The sequence below is a fragment of the Hippocampus guttulatus genome, chromosome 4 (assembly GCF_054856545.1).
Source record: "Hippocampus guttulatus isolate MCC_2025c chromosome 4, RoL_Hgut_1.0, whole genome shotgun sequence".
NCBI classification, from domain to species: Eukaryota; Metazoa; Chordata; class Actinopteri; order Syngnathiformes; family Syngnathidae; genus Hippocampus; species Hippocampus guttulatus.
This window is the reverse complement of record NC_141264.1, coordinates 3,625,282-3,644,877: the sequence shown is the minus strand read 5'-3', so window position 1 is coordinate 3,644,877 and position 19,596 is coordinate 3,625,282. Positions and strand designations below refer to the sequence as shown.

General features: G+C 49.0%; 1 protein-coding gene across 1 annotated transcript; it reads right to left on the bottom strand.

Moving 5' to 3' along the window:
* Positions 1-2,467: 2,467 nt before the first annotated feature.
* LOC147205670 (uncharacterized) lies at positions 2,468-6,139 on the bottom strand. The gene is made up of 3 exons (XM_086109023.1): positions 6,075-6,139; positions 3,656-3,714; positions 2,468-3,572 (listed from the first exon to the last, which is right to left on the bottom strand). The coding sequence occupies exons 2-3, from the start codon at positions 3,696-3,698 to the stop codon at positions 2,950-2,952; spliced, it is 666 nt and encodes a 221-aa protein (XP_085965149.1). The 5' UTR covers positions 3,699-3,714; positions 6,075-6,139; the 3' UTR covers positions 2,468-2,949.
* Positions 6,140-19,596: the final 13,457 nt, after the last annotated feature.

Here is a 19,596-nt window from a genome sequence, read left to right as displayed (position 1 = left end):
TTCACCTTATACAACTCCAAGCATTCAGTGATCCATGTATGTGGCATCGAGTATTTCTTGTAATCAATCCAGGCTGTGCACAGGTTGGTATGTCGGGACCTGCAGTCTTGTGCGACTGTTCTGTCAACCAGGAGCTGATGTTTGGCTCCTCTGGTATCTCTACCAATGCCCTTCTGTGCTTCGCTCATGTATTGATCCATGTGTCCACTTATCTTAGCCGCAATGACGCCCGACATGAGCTTCCAGGTTGTGGAGAGACAGGTTATTGGCCGATAGTTGGAAGGGACTGCACCCTTTGAGGGATCCTTCATGATCAGGATCGTTCGCCCTTTGGTTAGCCATCCTGGGTGAGTCCCATCCCTCAGCAATGAATGGGGGGCGGACACCACCCGAGGGGTGAGACGAGGATTTTTTATTTTTTATTTTTAGACACACACACACACATATATATATATATATATATATATATATATATATATATATATATATATATATAGTCAAATGTGGAGTTTTTTTATGCCTCAGATTACGACCGAAATTCGGTTCTCGACCAAACTGAGCGCACTTGAATGCGCCACTCGACTTCTCTTGACTTCCTTACACGAGGAAGTGACGCTTCCTCGGGTTGACGAAGAAGTGACACAGACGTGTTTTAGAAAGTTTTTTTTAAAAAGAAAGAGCGTCCATTGTGAGCAGACGTGTTCAAAGATTTTTTAAAAAAGAGCATCGATTGTACGTCCATTGTGAGCAGACGTGTTCACTAAAGATTTTTTTAAAAAGCAGACGTGTTTGCTGAGATCGATTCAAATTGGATTGTTATTTCTGCATGGCACCAAGGAAAGCAAGTGGAAGTCGTTAAGCTGCTGAAAAAAGAGGAAAATAGTGCGCAAAACTATTATACTATTTCATAGTGAAATATGAATCAGGTGTGCATGTGTCTGTTTTGGCTCAGGAGTTCGGCATGCCGAAATCAGCATCATCGTAAAAAAGAAAGACCAACATAAAGTCAGTGATGTGGCTCAAGGATCTCGTGTGTTTCGTGAACAAAGGCCACAAATATTAGAGGAAGTGGAGAAACATTTGCTTATTTTCATAAATGAGAAACGGCTAGCAGGGGACAGTCTTAGTCAAGATACGATTTGTGGCAAAACAAGACAATTGTATCGGGATTTGATAAAAAAGGATCCGAGTGATGCTCCTGAAGAGTTTGATTTTAAAGCAAGCAGAGGATGGTTCGAAAAGTTGAGGAAAAGAAGTGATTCGTCATGGGGAGGCAGCCAGTTCAGACAAGGAAGCTGCCGAAAAGTTTAAAGTTGAGTTTGAAAATCTCATCAAGGCCGAGGAATGTCTTCTCCAGCAAACTTTTAATATGGTGAGACTGGACCTGTGTGGATAAAGCGGTTCAGAAAATGGATGGAGAGATGTTACCTTGTACCGTCGTGTAGGATTGCAGACAGAGCGTCCATAGTTGCAGCCATTACTTTCGGGTTTATAAATTCAAGGTGTAAAAGAATGCAATCTACAATTGTCACAATGAGAGGGAGAGAGACAGAGAGATGTTCAATTTTTATGTTACAATGTAAATGTTTATGTTAAAATTGGTAAAAAAACAAACATACAAAATGTTTGTCGTTTGTTGTTACCTGCTCTCTTATCGTCTGTAATTTATGGTGTAAAATAGTTGAAAACAAGCTTTACAAAAAGTTGTTTTCTAGACTTGGAACGGATTAAAATGTTTTACATTTATTCTCACGGGAAACATGGTTTTCGAACAATTCGGTTTTCGAACAGCATTCTGGAATGGATTATGGTCAAAAACCAAGGCTTGACTGTGTGTGTGTGTATATACAGTATATAAAAAGAGCGAGAGAGAGAGAGAGATACACACACATGCGCGCGCGAGCACACACACACACACACACACACACACACACACACACACACACACACACCAGAGGTACGGAGGAGCTCAGCGGGCATCGCCAGTTGCACATACAGGTATCTGAAAACACATTTTTATTGTGTTGCTCGGCATGAGACTCACCATTTTCTTAGCATTTTGTGCTGTCTGCTGTTTTTGTATTTGTTTTCACTGCCTTTGCGATTACCCGACTAATTTTGCATGAACAGCACTTTGCATGCAGCAATTGCTGTTTTAAATTTCTCTTTCAAGAATGTTGAGTTGAATTTGGTAGGTGGAAGATATACATATGGCTGATGATTTTTTTTAATTTTTAATTTTTTTATTTTTTGCTTTTCCAGGGCGGCAGGTGGTTGCAATTTGATGCTATACCCACCAGGCATGATTGTGTCTCTGAAGATGAGGGACAGAATGTCTGAGTCGAGGTCACATTCAAGCAATTCAAGTCATTGAGAAGAAAAATCATCTTTATTATTTGAACTGGATGCAGGTGGCAAGGATGGGAATCTTGCAATTACAGATTCACGACCACATGATGATCAGGATGATGAGGACTGAATGCTTGAGGAAAAGTTTTGTTTTAAAATAAGAACAACTCTCTTTGATCCAGGGTGACATGTCCAGCGGTTGTGTTTCTGGCCAGCAACAGGTCGTCTACGTGAGAAAGGGGCTAGCCCAGGTGGGTCATTTTCATCCGGAGTAACTGGCACTGGCGAGGCAGGTCTTGGTGGGGACCAAGATGGTGGTTCAGGTTTGAAAAGGTCACATTCCAGATTGTTGTTTTTATCCGGAGTCACAGATAGTCCAGGTTGGCAGGATGCTAGTCCAGGTGGTTTGTTTTTATCTGGAGTATTTGGTGGTGGCAGGGGTTGTTCTGGTGGTGGTGCAGGTGGGAGAAGTCATGGTGCAGGTTGACAATTTGGTGCCAAGGTGGGTGGTTTTGCACTGGTGGCTGACATTGGCCAGGGTTGCTTCGTGGGATATGAAATAAAAATTTGATCAGGTGGTGGTGGCAGTGGGCGATGTGGCTAATATTGCGGTGGGTAATATGCTGGTGGTCGTTGCCCATGGTTAAAGGGAGGCCAATATGGATAATATATTGGTGCCCCAGGAGGACCTGGTGGTCCAGGTGGGCCTGGTTCACTAGGTGGTCCTGGTGGTCCAGATGGTCCTGGTGGTCCAGGTGGTCCATGTGGTCCTGGTGGACCATCTGGTCCTGGTGGACCATCGAGTCCAGGTGGTCCTGGTGGCCCATCGAGTCCAGGTGGTCCTGGTGGGCCATTTGGTCCTGGTGGGCCATCAGGTCCAGGTGGTCCTGGTGGGCCATCTGAGCCAGGAGAACCATCAGGTCCAGGTGGTCCTGGCGTACCATCTTGCCCTGGTGGACCATGTGGTCCGGTTGGTCCTGATGGACCCTCTGGTCCTGGTGGCCCTGGTGGCCCAGGGAATCCTGGAGGTGATCCAGGTGGAGATCCAGGTGGACTTCCCGGAGGTGATCCAGGTGGACTTCCTGGAGGTGATCCAGGTGGACTTCCTGGAGGTGTTCCAGGTGGACTTCCTGGAGGTGTTCCAGGTGGACTATTGTCATCTTGGGTAAAAGCTGCATTGGATGGCACTTGTCTCTTTATCTTAGCAGAAAGACAGCTGGTTCCTGTGATAAAGAGTTGACATGTTTGTTACATGGTGACATTTCACTTACTCTGTTACTTGGTATTTGAGAGTTTGAAGACTTACCAAACAGCACAAGGGCAACAGTGAACACCTTGAAAATGCTCATTGTGGCTGATGATGTCCTAAAAGACAGTGAAAAGGGATGTTAAACGTACATCGAGAGAAAGTCCATCTGCTGAACATGATGGGAGAGCTGGCTGCTTGGACACTGTCAGTTTGTTGAGGCCCAGGTTTCATGCCTTGCCACGAAGGCACCTGATTTGTCTTTGGGAAGAAGGCTGATATATCCCTGCCAATCTTAATGTTGTCATCGTCGAACAGAATTCTCATAGTAAATGAAACCACTACTATTTGCTGAGTTGCTAATTGCTCCTTTATTATTCTCTCATAGACAAGAATGGTTCCAGCACCAATAATGCTCTTCAAAGTCCGCCGTCACACAGAGCCTCACCTTTAACTTCACAAAACATTTGATAACAAAGGTTTGCAGTGTAAAACACAGTCGAAAACCAGCATTTCCGTGGCTCCTCACTTATTTGGTGGTTATTTATTTCAAATTTAAAATACTTTTTTGTGGGAACATCCCCCATTTGTTGTGGAAAATGCTTTTGGGCAGTAGATCACCAATTTTTTTGAGTGTTAGAATGTGTTGGGTTTACCAGTGGACAAAAAAAGGTTGATTCGACATTCCTTGCGGTTTCCGTTCTTTCGTAATCAGCAGGAGAACATTGCAAAATTTTGCTAAATACACCCGCTTCTCACAAACATTGGAGAAAATTTGCTTTATGTGAAACCAATCATTTTCATTTCAAACCGAAATGGTTATTTATCATTCGTTGAAGCTCTGTCTCATAATAGTGTCAAGACATTAAAATATAATCAGGCACTTTTTTGTCAGAATTAATCTTCACTGAACAAAGACTGAGGAACAGTGACCAAACTCTTCAAGAAAGTATGTGTGTGGGGCGGGGGGGGGGGGGTGTATGCGTGTATGTGACACGATGCAAAGCATTGTGATGATCAGAAAACAACCATATTTGTATTGTAATGTCGCTTGTAACATTCCTTTGATTTTTAATTCTTTGCAAAAATTGAGGTCAAAAAAGAAAAGCGGAATTAAAGTTTTGTTTTGTTTGTTTATGAACCACCATGCAAAGTCTGAAAAGTGTGAGTACTTTGGCCTACATTTGTGCAAATCATGTATCTGAAAGTACAGAGAGACTTTTAGTCCCCGTCACCCCAAGGTCTGAACTCAACCTTGCTGACCTCTGGCTTGCTAAGTATTGATTGCAATGTTGATTTTTTTGTGCCATTGCCAGGATAATGAGGCTGACAAAGTGGAGCATCTCACCACAGCAAGCTTTGTCACAAGGAGAGATGATTTTTTTTCTTTTTTGCACCGACTGAAAAGACATTAGGTTAATTAATATGTTGATATTGTTGATGGAACACTTGGGTCCAAAACATGTTTCAATGTTAGCTATTTAATCCGGAAAAAAAATAAATCATTGAACACAACTAGCCTTTATTTGTTGAGAGTATGAAGTCAGCCCAAGTATGACTGCTTTTAAGTCTAAATTAAAAACTATTCTTAGTTACCCATGTCTGTAACTGGGTTCCTGTAAAGCATTTTTTTACTTAAATGCAGTTTTAAAAATCTTTTTCTTGCACTAAATTATTTAGTACTCTTTTATTTCTGCACTTTTTTTTGTCTTCAGTTCTTTTATTTGTAAATGCTTTTAAATGTCATAATTCTGCGTTGTATGAGTCAATTTGCATTGGCCATCATTCCAAAAGTAATGAAAGCATTCTTTTGAATGCAGCTTTCCGGCAATTTTAAATCTTTGATCCAAATTTTTAAAAAAAGCTTTGTTCCACTGTACAAAGATGGTTTGCAGAAACGAAAGACTAAATAATGTCACACGCATTCATGAAATATATTAGACCACGGATGAGCAACTGGTGGCCCGCGGGTGCAGGTGACACACTCTTTGATTGGCCTCTTAATTAATTCAAAAAAAAAATACCGCCTTATTCATTTCACAACTTTAATTGAGGTGACATTTGTGAAAAAATGCACGACGTGTATTCTTACAGCTAATATCGGTTTGCTGTTGACCCGTTTCGTGCCATCCTCAAATGGTAATTTATTTATGCATGAGAGCCCTGTGCATTGGAATATTTAAAAAATAAAATAAAATCACAGTATACGGTTGATTTTTGATTGTTCAAACGTTCTTGAAGGATCGATCTTTTATGACTTCATTGAGAAATGTATTTTGAAAAATGAAATATGTTCAGAGTACGTATTTTGCGGTATGCACGTTTTGTCCGTATTTACAATGCCGTTTTTGTCATCCGTTTGGTTTGGAAGTGTGTGGTCCAATGTAACCTGAGTCAAAATGCATATTTTCCATTGATTGTCCAAAGAACAACCCCAAATATGTCCAACATAAAAGTTATGTTCCCTGATAGTACTCACCACGCACACTCAAGTTTGCTCTCGGAGACCCTCTCAGGCTTGCGTTGTTGTCAGTCCTGCTTCCGTCTCTCTTCTGTCGCCTCACAGTCGTTCCCAGTGAGCTTAAATCACTTGTCCGGCGACCATTAAGGTGGGGCCCTTTTTCAGGTGGAGTACTGAATTGATTGTCTTTTGTTTTCACACAATTACAGAAGGTGGTTTCTATTCAGTGGGTATTGCCAAGCAGTATTTCTTCGCCATGTTGCCAAGTTGGAAGGCATTTGTTCATCGAATAATTCTGAAATGAATAGAGCACACAAAAGGTCATTGCCGCTGGAATCTTATGCACAGGTACATGGAGTCATAACTTGTCTTCAAACAGCTTGAAACATGTTTTGTTTTTTTTGTTTTTTGTGATCTCCTCAGAGTCAGCAAGCAAAAGTTCGTTTGGTTTTTTTGTCTCCTCTGAGTCAGTCAGTAACAAAAACGATACCATGGCATTTTCGTTGAAATAATCATGTGTTGTCAAAATTATCCAATTAAAAAACAAAAACAGGAACCTGGTGACAGCCACGGACCAAGTCCACTTTGGAAAAAAATGGTGGTACCAGCCAAACGTGCAATAAAATTTTGAACGTGAGGAATGGGGTTGCAATCATGTGTGGTAACATTGTTAAGTAGATGAAAATCACCACAAGGCCGCCATGAACCATCGCTTTTAGGCACCATATGCAAGGACGAGGCCCACAGACTATTCAAACGCCCCACAAAGCCCAAACGTACCATTGTAGCAAATTCCCCCTTCACAATGGCCAATTTGGCCATGTCAAGGCAACGCGTGTGGGCAAAAACTGGCGAGCCAACGGTCGTGGAAAATGCGGGAATTGTTAGTGACGGAAAATCCCTCAGCAAACGTTGATAAATGTCACCTGATGCCAAATAATTTGCGTGTGTTAATGGTCCGAGTCCCCCAGCTTCACACGAAAAAGTAGCGTCAATCAAACAGCGATGAACAACATCCACTCGCAGTTTGTGTCCACACAAAAAATCCGCACCCACAATTCGAACAGTGCTCTAAGCAACAATTAAGTTCCACTGGAAATCACATCCATGTGTTCCTTCTCGGCCATGGACTGATAAGCCGGGACTGTCTTCATGATGAGCAGACCTCGACGAAGCAGCTATGACCTGTACACGCATACACATACACAACTGGACAACTACACACGCATACACATCCTTGTTATCACCGTCTTCATTGCTCCGATTCTTTTTCCCCCGTGACATGGTTCGATCTGCAGAGCGCACGTGTGTCGTGCAGCTGGTCAGGACGCCCGCGTCGCGGTCACCCCCCCCCCCCCCCCTTCCCATTCATCCTCCCCCTTATTACATGTTATGTCTTGTGACTTGTTGTAACTGTCATATGCTTATTTATGTGCTCGGGTCTTTTTTATCCTGGACTTAAATTATCCTCAGAAGAGGATAGTTCGAGCGTGTTTTTTTTTCCTTCTCCCTACCCAGCGTTTTCCTTTCTGAATTCTGGTTGTAATTTCCCCATTGCGAGACAAATAAAGGATATCTTATGTAAGTGCACAGTTATTGGCTTGGATCCAAAATTGACAATGGGTGAGATGTTAGGGGTGGCCCTCATACACCTGCTGTCTCGTCCGTGGCAGTACGCTTAAGCAGGCTAACTTGTGACCCGCTGTCAACCAGGAAACGTCTTCCTAACGACAAGTCCGTAATGAAGTGCAGCTCACTTTCTCTGCCGGCACTGACAGCAGCAACTGAACGTCGGCGTTGAAGTTTCCCAGAGCCTTGTCGGTGCAGTGGGGTACACAACGCCGAGCCTTTGCGCCAAACCACTAGTGGAAGAAGCAGAGGGCCTTCTCCTGCCGCTTCCACGCGACCACTGCGGCCACCACTGTCGGGTCCGTGTCTCATGTCGCTTCCGGGAGGGGATCAGCCACCACACTCTGCATGACGAACCGCTTTGTAGCCAGCAGAACTCGATCAGCTTCTTCGACCAAGCCCCGACAATTGCCGTCTGCCAGACAAGAGGACTTCTCCAACACCGCGTGCACAGGAGTTGGTAGCTGTTATTGGAAAATGTGCAGCAAAAGGAATCCGCCCTCATCTGAGCCTAAGAGCGACAACATATCGTTCATGAGATCCCTTGCCATGCCATTGCCCAACCTGGTCAGGGAAAGGAATTTGTCAGCTCTCTCTGAGTCCAATAAACCGAAACTCCTGAGCAGGAGCAGTTTGAGCGTCTTGTATTTCCCGCTCTGTGGAGGTGATTGCAGCAGCTGCATAACACGACATATAGTCAGTTGGTCCAGGGCCGCCACGACCATGGAATACTTGGGCTCATCGGTGGTGACTCGCCATACGTGGAAAAGTGCTTCGACATGCTCAAACTACGAAGCCGGGTCGGACTGCCAGAACTCTGGCAGCCTCGCAGTCGCGATGATGGCTGCAAGTTGCGGGAGTTGGGGCAATATAGCAGAGGAAGACACCTCTTCATCCGCTGCTCAAAACATATTCGATGTCGTGGTCACCAATGTGGCAATAATGGCGTACACACGACTGACTGGAAACTACATCTTTAGTCCACAACTGCCAACAAAAGAATCTCTCGTGTTGCAAAATTGCACCAAAAATATTAATGTCAACATGACCCCCAGAGCCAGTCAGCTGGGTGAAAGGCATGGCCCTAATGTCCGCCACACTATTAACAAACTATATAAATGACATATTTTTTGTGATGGGCCCCCCTCTGGAGCCAGGCCTGGAGGTGGGGCTCGTTGGCGAGCGCCTGGTGGCCGGGCCTACACCCATGGGGCCCGGCCGGGCTCAGCCCGAAGAGGCAACGTGGGTCCCCCTTCTCATGGTCTCACCACCCGTGGGAGGGGTCAAAGGGGTCGGGTGCAATGCGAGCTGGGCGGCAGCCAAAGGCGGGGACCCTGGCGGTCCGATCCTCGGCTGCAGAAGCTAGCTCTTGGGACATGGAATGTCACCTCTCTGGCAGGGAAGGAGCCCGAGCTGGTGTGTGAGGTAGAGAAGTTCCGACTGGATATAGTCGGACTTGCCTCCACACACAGCCTGGGTTCTGGTACTAGTTCTCTCGAGAGGGGTTGGACTCTCTTCCACTCTGGAGTTGCTCATGGTGAGAGGCGCAGAGCCGGTGTGGGCATACTCATTGCCCCCCGACTAAGTGCCTGTACATTGGGGTTCGCACCGGTAGACGAGAGGGTTGCTTCCCTCCGCCTTCGGGTGGGGGTACGGGTCCTGACTGTTGTTTGTGCATATGCACCAAACGGCAGCTCAGCATACCCACCCTTTTTGGAGTCCTTGGAGGGTGTGCTGGAGAGTACTCCTGCTGGGGACTCCCTTGTTCTGCTGGGGGACTTCAATGCTCACGTGGGCAATGACAGTGAGACCTGGAGGGGCGTGATTGGGAGGAACGGCCCCCCCGATCAGAACTCGAGTGGTGTTTTGTTATTGGACTTCTGTGCTCGTCACGGACTGTCCATAACGAACACCTTGTTCAAACATAAGGGTGTCCATATGTGCACTTGGCACCAGGACACCCTGGGCCGTAGTTCGATGATCGACCTTGTGGTTGTATCATCGGATTTGCGGCCGCATGTTTTGGACACTCGGGTGAAGAGAGGGGCGGAGCTGTCAACTGATCACCACCTGGTGGTGAGTAGGCTCCGATGGTGGGGGAAGATGCCGGTCCGTCCTGGCAGACCCAAACGTATTGTGAGGGTTTGTTGGGAGCGTCTGGCGGAATCCCCTGTCAGAAGGAGTTTCAACTCCCACCTCCGACAGAGCTTTTCCCATGTTCCGGGGGAGACGGGGGACATTGAGTCCGAGTGGACCATGTTCCGTGCCTCTATTGTTGAGGCGGCCAATCTGAGTTGTGGCCGTAAGGTGGTTGGTGCCTGTCGTGGCGGCAACCCTCGTACTCGCTGGTGGACACCAGCAGCAAGGGATGCCGTCAAGCTGAAGAAGGAGTCCTATCGAGCCTTTATGGCCTGTGGGACCCCAGAGGCAGCTGACGGGTATCGACTGGCCAAGCGGAACGCAGCTTCGGTGGTCGCCGAGGCAAAAACCAGAGCGTGGGAAGAGTTCGGTGAGGCCATGGAAGCCGACTTCCGGACGGCTTCGAGGAAATTCTGGTCCACCATCCGACGTCTCAGGAGGGGGAAGCAGTGCACCACTAACACTGTGTACAGTGGGGATGGGGCACTGCTGACTTCGACTCGGGACGTTGTGAACCGGTGGGCAGAGTACTTCGAAGACCTCCTCAACTCCACCAACACGTCTTCCTTGGAGGAAGCAGAGTCTGAGGACCCTGAGGTGGGCTCTCCTATCTCTGTGGTTGAAGTCACCGATGTGGTTAAAAAGCTCCTCGGTGGCAGGGCCCCAGGGGTGGATGAGATCCGCCCGGAGTTCCTCAAGGCTCTGGATGTTGTGGGGCTGTCCTGGTTGACACGCCTCTGCAACATCGCGTGGTCAATGGGGAGAGTGCCTCTGGATTGGCAGACCGGGGTGGTAGTCCCTCTTTTTAAAAAGGGGGACCGGAGGGTGTGTTCCAACTACAGAGGGATCACACTCCTCAGCCTCCCTGGTAAGGTCTATTCAGGGGTGCTGGAGAGGAGGGTCCGTCAGGAAGTCGAGCCTCAGATTGAGGAGGAGCAGTGTGGTTTTCGTCCCGGCCGTGGAACAGTGGACCAGCTCTACACCCTTAGCAGGGTCCTCGAGGGTATGTGGGAATTCGCCCAACCAGTCTACATGTGTTTTGTGGACTTGGAAAAGGCGTTTGACCGTGTCCCTCGGGGAGTTCTGTGGGGGGTGCTTCGTGGGTATGGGGTACCGAACCCCCTGATACGGGCTATTCGGTCACTATACCACCGATGTCAGAGTTTGGTTCGCATTGCCGGCAGTAAGTCGGAATCGTTTCCAGTGAGGGTAGGACTCCGCCAAGGCTGCCCTTTGTCGCCGATTCTGTTCATAATCTTTATGGACAGAATTTCTAGGCGCAGCCGAAGCGTTGAGGGGGTCCGTTTTGGTGGCCTCAGTATTGCATCCCTGCTTTTTGCAGATGATGTGGTGCTGTTGGCTCCTTCAAACGGGGCTCTCCAACTCTCACTGGAGCGTTTCGCAGCCGAGTGTGAAGCGGTTGGGATGAAAATCAGCACCTCCAAATCTGAAACCATGGTCCTCAGTCGGAAAAGGGTGGAGTGCCCCCTCCGGGTCGGGGGAGAGATCTTGCCCCAAGTGGAGGAGTTTAAGTATCTTGGGGTCTTGTTCACGAGTGAGGGCAGGAGGGAGCGAGAGATCGACAGGCGGATCGGTGCAGCGTCTGCTGTGATGCGGACGTTGTATCGGTCTGTCGTGGTGAAGAAGGAGCTGAGCCAAAGGGCGAAGCTCTCAATTTACCGGTCGATCTACGTTCCAACCCTCATCTATGGTCACGAGCTATGGGTCGTGACCGAAAGAACGAGATCCCGGATACAAGCGGCCGAAATGAGTTTTCCCCGCAGGGTGTCCGGGCTCTCCCTTAGAGATAAGGTGAGAAGCTCGGTCATCCGGGAGGGGCTCAGAGTCGAGCCGCTTCTCCTCCACATCGAGAGGAGCCAGATGAGGTGGCTTGGGCATCTGATGCGGATGCCTCCTGAACGCCTCCCTGGTGAGGTGTTCCGGGCATGTCCCACCGGGAGGAGACCCCGAGGAAGACCCAGGACACGCTGGAGTGACTATGTCACCCAGCTGGCCTGGGAACGCCTCGGGATCCCCCGGGGAGAGCTGGAAGAAGTAGCTAGGGAGAGGGAAGTCTGGGCTTCCCTGCTAAAGCTGTTGCCCCCGCGACCTGGCCCCGGATAAGCGGTAGAAGATGGATGGATGGATGGATGGATGGATATTTTTTGTGATATTGCACACAGCACACCTATCCTCCAATCAGTCTCAATTTTACAAAAAGTATTTCAAAAATATAAGAGCAGGTCACCTTTAACCCACAGCAGTGGTGCCTAACCAGTCAACCAGTGTGTTGGAAAAAAAATGTTTTTTTGTTGTTTTTTTTAAATGACATGACGGGAAGTCTGTGTTGCAAAACTTAGCGACGTTGATGCTATATTCAGTGATTATTCAGATCCTCTCAAGCGACTTTTTAAAAAAAAATTAGACTAGTTACAATCTAGTAACTTTTTCTGGTGTGACTGGACACTGAAAAGCACGTTGTTCTCAATGAGCAGCACCGGGAGCTGTTGTGGCCCTCCCCCAAAATCAAGCCACTGCTGGCTGATCGCGCCAGGTTTGCAATCTGGGCTGGATGTAAATGTAAAACTTTTCATTGAAATAAATTCAAAAGACATCAACAAATAAAAATTACAAAAAGGAAAAAAGACATGCTCAAACACATTCAAGGCTGTCTGAAATTGGAGAGGGCCTGTTCCCAAAACAGTTATCTGGATTTTCCATGGATGGAAAAACACATGGAAGCGAGTTTCATCCCCCAACTCCTCCAAGCCTGTGACTGATTAAGGTCAGCTGCAGGCGCAATGTCAAAGTCTCCGTTGCTCCCTACCACGTCACAACTGGAGGGACTGAGTAAACCGAATGTGTGCAGGTCGTTTCGCAGATTGTGACGCTGCTTCTACCTTTCCCCCCTCCCTCCAGCACCATGTTCATTACATGTTAAGTCTTGAGAACTGTTGTACTCTGTTTTTGAATGTATGCCACATGTGCTGAGGTTTTTTTTTCTCTAGCTCAAACCATCCTCCCATTTTGGAGAATGTTTGGAGTCAATTCTTGTTTTCCCCCTCCTCTTCCCGATTGTTTTCCTTTCAAATCTAAGCTATCAGATCTCTGTTCAGCGCTCCGCCAGGCTTCTCGTTTTGTCTCTCTCTTGTTGATGTTCCGTTGAATGGGTTGTAACGAAGTATTTTCCTTCTGTGTTTCTTGTATACTTGGCCAAGAATTCTCATATAAAAAAAAAAAAAAAAATCCTCGTCTCACCCCCCCCGGGTGGTGTCCGTCCCTCATTCAGCTCGGGTCCTCTACCAGAGGCCAGGAAGCTTGAGGGTTCTGCGCAGTATCCTTGCTGTTTCCAGCACTGCACTTTTCTAAAATGAGATGTCTGATGTTGTTCCCGGGATCTGTTGCAACCACTCATCTAGTTTGGGGGTCACTGCCCCGAGTGCTCCGACCACCACAGGCACGACTGTCACCTTTACCTCCCAGGCTCTTCCCAGCTCCTCTCTGAGCCCTTGGTATTTCTCGAGTTCCTCGTGTTCCTTCTTTCTGATGTTTCCATCACTTGGGACTGCTACATCCACTACAACGGCTTTCCTCTGCCCTTTATCTATGATCACGATATCTGGTTGGTTCGCCATTACCATCTTGTCAGTCTGGACCTGGAAGTCCCACAGGATCTTCGCTCTGTCATTGTTTCAGTAGACTATGCCAGCCACCTGGTTATGGCGTTCCATGTAGGCTTTCCCTGACAGCATCTTACACCCTGCAGTTATGTGTTGGATCGTCTCAGGTGCTTCTTTGCACAACCTACACCTTGGGTCTTGTCTGGTGTGGTATATGTGGGCCCCGATGGCTCTGGTGCTCAGGGCCTGCTCCTGAGCAGCCAGGATGAGTGCCTCTGTGCTGTCCTTCAGGCCAGCCCTCTCTAGCCACTGATAGGACTTCTTGAGATCAGCCACTTCAGTTATGGTCCGGTGGTACATCCCGTGTAGGGGCTTGTCCTCCCATGATGGTCCCTCTTCCAGCGCCTCATCCTCTATTCCCCATTGTCTGAGACGTTCTTTGAGTATGTCATCCGTTGGAGCCTTCTCCTTGATGTATTCATGGAGCTTGGATGTTTCATTCTGGACAGTGGCTCTCACACTCACTAGTCCCCAGCCTCCTTCCTTTCTGTTACGATTCGGACAAGCCGAATTAAGTTTGGACCCCAAAGTGTAGACGTCAACAAGGTCTCCGTTGCAAATACATGTTTTTAATACAAAAATCGCCACGTCTAAGAGATAACATAAAGCGCTGGTCAAAACAAGGACCAGAGGGCACAAAAAAACGAACAACAAAAAGCGCTTGCATAAAAGGCAAGGGGGGAAAATATGGACCGCGAAGACAAACAAAAACAATGTATCAAACTACACGCAAGCGAAAGCCAAATCACAAAATAAAATCCAATACTTACAAAACCATTGGTACTGAGAGTTCGAAAGCGAAACACGACGAGATCTAAAGCAAGAATAGTCTATGGGCATGGAAATAGCAAGGCATAAACAATACTCCCACAACCAGAAGACAGATTGCGGGTGCTTAAATACACAGTTCCATAATTGACAGATTGGTAGCAGGTGTGCAGCCAGCAAGTTCACTCAGTCTGCCACCTGATGGCCAGGCCCAGAACAGGAACATGACAGTACCCCCCCCTCAACGGACGCCTCCTGGCGGACCACCCGGCTTCAATGGGTGAGCAGTGTGGAAAGCACGGAGAAGGGCCGGGTCCAAGATCCAGGAGCGGGGGACCCACTGCCGATCCCCCGGTCCGTAGCCTTCCCAGTCGACCAGGTACTGGAACCCCTTACCCCTGCGCCCAGAGTCCAGGATTTCCCTCACCGTGTACACCGGGTCGCCATCAATAATCCGCGGAGGAGGAGGTGACGTGGGTGGAGGAGCCAGAGGGCTGTCGGTCACAGGCTTGATCAGGGAGACGTGGAAGACGGGATGCACCTTCATGGAGGGTGGCAGCCGGAGCCTGACGGAGACGGGGCCGTTGATGGACTCCACCTCGAACGGCCCCAAGAAGCGTGGCCCCAACTTGCGCGAAGTCCCTGCCAGTCGCAGATCCCTCGTGGACAGCCATACCTTCTGCCCCACCTGATAGCTGGGCGCAGGGCGACGGCGGCGATCCGCAATCTGGCGGTTTCTGGTGGCGGTACACGACAGGGCTGCTCTGGTCTCCCTCCATACGCAATGGGCCCGCTTGAGATGGTGCTGTACCGACGGGACTTCCACCTGCCCCTCCTGCGATGGAAAAAGCGGAGGCTGATAGCCATAGGCAGACATGAAGGGAGACTGACCTGTGGCTGAGGAGACCAGGGTGTTATGCGCGTACTCCACCCAAGGCAGGTGGACGGCCCAAGATGAGGGACGGTGGAGACATACGCATCGTAGAGCCGCCTCCAGGTCCTGGTTCATCCATTCGGTCTGTCCGTTGGACTGTGGATGGTATCCCGATGACAGGCTTGCTGTTGCCCCCATGGCGCGACAGAACCGTTTCCACACCCTGGACACGAATTGGGGACCCCGGTCCGACACGATATCCAGCGGGATCCCATGGAGGCGAAAGACGTGGCTGATGAGGAGATCGGCGGTTTCTAGGGCGGACGGCAGCTTGGACAACGGAACGAAATGGGCGGTCTTGGAGAAGCGATCCACAATGGTGAGGATTACGGACTTTCCCCGGGAAACAGGGAGGCCAGTGACAAAGTCCATTGAGATATGGGACCAAGGTCGATGTGGAACAGGTAAGGGTTGTAGCAAACCAGCCGGAGGCTGATGTGAGACCTTACTGCATGCGCAGACGGAGCAGGCCTTGATGTAGTCCAAAACATCCCTTCGAAGCTCAGGCCACCAAAACTGCTGAGTGACGAGATGCAATGTCCGGTTAACTCTGGGATGGCATGCCACCGTAGATGTGTGTCCCCACTGCAACACCTCCGCGCGCAGATGTGGGGGCACAAATAGCCTTCCGGAAGGACATCCAGCCGGAACTTGGGTTCCCTCTTGGGCCTCCTGGACCCTCCGCTCAATCTCCCACCTGAGCGCTCCCATGATGCAGTGGTCCGGTCGGATGCTCTGAGGTACACTGCCGCTGGGTCGTAGATCCGAGATAGGGCGTCAGGTTTCACGTTCTTGGATCCTGGGCTGTAGGTGAGCGTGAAATTGTAGCGTGTAAACAGGAGTGCCCACCGGGCTTGACGGGAGTTCAGTCTCTTGGCTGAGCGAATGTATGCGAGGTTCTTGTGGTCGGTGTACACGGTGAACGGCTCCTTAGTTCCTTCGAGCCAGTGTCTCCATTCCTGTAGGGCTAGCACGACGGCCAACAATTCTCGATTACCCACATCATAGTTGGCTTCAGCAGGACTGAGACGTCGTGAGAAGAAGGCGCAAGGGTGGATCCTCTGGTCGACTGGTGAACGCTGAGACAGTACTGCCCCCACTCCTGAATCCGAAGCGTCCACCTCTACTACAAAAGCAATATCAGGGTTAGGGTGTTGCAACACGGGTGGCTTAGTGAATGACCTCTTTAATTCGGCAAACGCTCTGTCGGCCTCCGAATCCCACCTAAACGGGACTTTGACGGACGTCAACCGGGTTAATGGAAGTGCTCTCTGGCTGTAATTACGAATAAAACGACGGTAGAAATTAGCGAACCCCAAGAAACGTTGTAACTGCTTCCTCGTGGTGGGTGTCGGCCATTCCACCACCGCCTTAATCTTGGCAGGATTGGCTCTCAGCTGGCCCTTCTCCACGATGAACCCAAGGAATGAAATAGAATCGATGTGAAACTCACATTTCTCGGCTTTGACAAAGAGACGATTCTCCATTAGACGTTGAAAAATTAGCCGGACGTGCTGTTAATGTTCCTTGATTGCCCTTGAAAATATCAATATGTCATCCAGATAAACAAAACAAAACATGTTCAAAAAATCTCTCAACACGTCGTTGATTAAACTTTGGAATACGGCAGGAGCGTTGGTTAACCCAAAAGGCATGACTAAATATTCAAAATGGCCCAATGGTGTCTTAAATGCAGTCTTCCATTCGTCCCCCTCCCTGATACGGACCAAATGGTAGGCACTGCGTAGATCTAGTTTTGAGAAAACGGTTGCTGATTGGAGGGGGGCAAATGCAGAATCTAACAGTGGAAGAGGATATTTGTTTTTTATGGTGATTTCATTTAGTCCCCGATAGTCTACACATGGTCGCAACGACTTGTCTTTCTTTTCAATAAAGAAGAACCCGGCCCCCACTGGGGACTTAGATGGCCTAATGAGGCCAGCCGAGAGTGAGCTGTCAATGTATTCCCTTAAGGCCTCTTGTTCTGGCTGTGAAACCTGATAAAGTCGAGGGACGTTAGTCAGCAAGTCGATGGCACAGTCGTAAGGTCTGTGTGGAGGCAGGGATTGAGCACGATCTTTACTAAACATAAACGTAAATCATGATAGATGCGTTGTCCAAGCAAATGGCTTTGGGCGGGTCGGTGCGAGGCAGCCCTCTACTCCCCGCTGCCGACCGCAGACAATGCGCGTGACAAAATGGGCTCCAATTCTCAATTGCAGTGCGATCCCACGCGATGACAGGATTATGGGTCTTTAACCAGGGTAACCCAAGGATGACAGGTACGGAGCGAGACTGCATAAGATAAAATTGCCTCTGTTCAATATGATTACCAGAGACCTTTAACATTAAGGGGCCCGTGATCTGTTTTATCTCCGCCAGGAGTCGCCCATCGAGGTCGTGGACGCATTTAGCCACATCTAACTCCGGTCAACCCAGGTCATTAGCCATCTTAGTGTCGATAAAACAATCGTCCACCCCCGAGTCCACCAGTGCCCGAACCGGAAAAGCCCGTGAAGGACCATAGATTGTCCCGTCCAGCTCGAGTCTCTTGGGGAGTCCCGACCTGGACTCCTCTCTTCTCGGCTCCCGATATTCTGTGCGGGGTGCAGACTCACGGTTGTAGGTGCGAGTAGAAAAGCGGGTTGGGGTCATCGGACGGTCGGCGACTCAATGTCCTTGTTGGCCGCAGTAGAAATAGGCCTGGTCACAAATCCGTCGTCGTCTCTCCTCCGGCCCCACACGCCCTCCGCCCAGCTGCATAGGCTCCCTCTCAGCGGCGACGATCCTGGCACCGGGGTGATGCTCTGGTCCGGATGGCCGCCAGGACTCGCGGTAAGCCGGCCGACCGCTCGCACGTCGGGGCTGGAAACGGGCATTTCCCCATTCGTCCCCGCGTTCCCGCTCGCGTTCCCGCAGCCGGTTGTCCATAACAAGGGCCAGATTAATGAGGTCCTCCAAATTGGTGCTGTCATCGCGGGTTGCCAGTTCGTCCTTTAACGATGCATTCAACCCGCGGTGAAACAAGCCACACAGGGCGCGGTCCCCGTAACCACTACGGGCGGCCAGAATACGAAAAGAAATGGAATATTCGGCAACGGACTGTTTTCCTTGCCGAATAGCGAGTAGCCGTCCTTCGGCCTCCCTTCCCATAACCGGATGGTGAACCACGCGACGAAACTCAGCGACAAACTCAGGGAAGGAAGACCGAAGCCCGGGTTGAGCATTGCTGATTTCCACCGCCCAAGACGCCGCCTGACCAGTCAACAGGCTCACTATGAATGCCACCTTGGTTCTATCCTTCTCGTAAGCAGAAGGTTGCTGGTCGAATATTAAAGAGCATTGGTGCAAAAATTGTATACAGAGTCCCGGTTCGCCACCATAGTGAGGGGGGTGAGGGAAATTAGGCTCCCGCCCTACGATCGGGGAAGATGGTATCTCGGTGGCAACCGTAGGTGATCTTGAGGGTGGCGTTTCTCGGTGGCTCGTTTGATCCATCCTGGAACTCAAATTATCCAGCTGATGAGCCAGCACGGAGACGGTCTCTCGGAGCTCCGCGAACGCTTGTCCGTGCTGGCCCACCAGTTGTCCCTGGCTGGTCAAGGCGGTCATTATCCTGTTAACATCTATGGGATCCATTGTGTGGGAGTATTCTGTTACGATTCGGACAAGCCGAATTAAGTTTGGACCCCAAAGTGTAGATGTCAACAAGGTCTCCGTTGCAAAAATATGTTTTTAATACAAAAATCGCCACGACTAAGAGATAACATAAAGCATAAAAGGCAAGGGGGGAAAATAAGGACCGCGAAGACAAACAAAAACAATGTTTCAAACTACACGCAAGCGAAAGCCAAATCACAAAATAAAATCCAATACTTACAAAACCATTGGTACCGAGAGTTCGAAAGCGAAACACGACGAGATCTAAAGCAAGAATAGTCTATGGGCATGGAAATAGCAAGGCATAAACAATACTCCCACAACCAGAAGACAGATTGCGGGTGCTTAAATACACAGTTCCATAATTGACAGATTGGTAGCAGGTGTGCAGCCAGCAAGTTCACTCAGTCTGCCACCTGATGGCCAGGCCCAGAACAGGAACATGACACTTTCAGCTTGCGTACAGTATCAGGGTGCTGGATTTGGGATGGAACCCTCCATGCATGGTTAGGAGCTTTCGGGTCTTAACGTCCGTGGTCTGAATCTCTTCCTTTGGCCACCTTATTATTCCTGCAGGGTATCTGATCACTGGCAGGGCATAGCTGTTTATTGCCCGGTCTTATTCTTGCCGTTGAGCTGGCTTCTTAGGACTTGCCTCACTCGCTGGAGGTATTTGGCCGTAGCCGCTTTCCTTGTTGCCAGTACGAGGTTGCCATTGGCTTGTGGTATA

Bases quoted from the DNA above. Each gene is read 5' to 3' on its own strand.
- LOC147205670 (XM_086109023.1), bottom strand. From the start codon at position 3,698: ATGAGCATTTTCAAGGTGTTCACTGTTGCCCTTGTGCTGTTTG. The intron at 3,573-3,655 runs GTAAGTCTTCAA...TCTTTATCACAG, and splicing joins TGTTGCCCTTGTGCTGTTTG to GAACCAGCTGTCTTTCTGCT.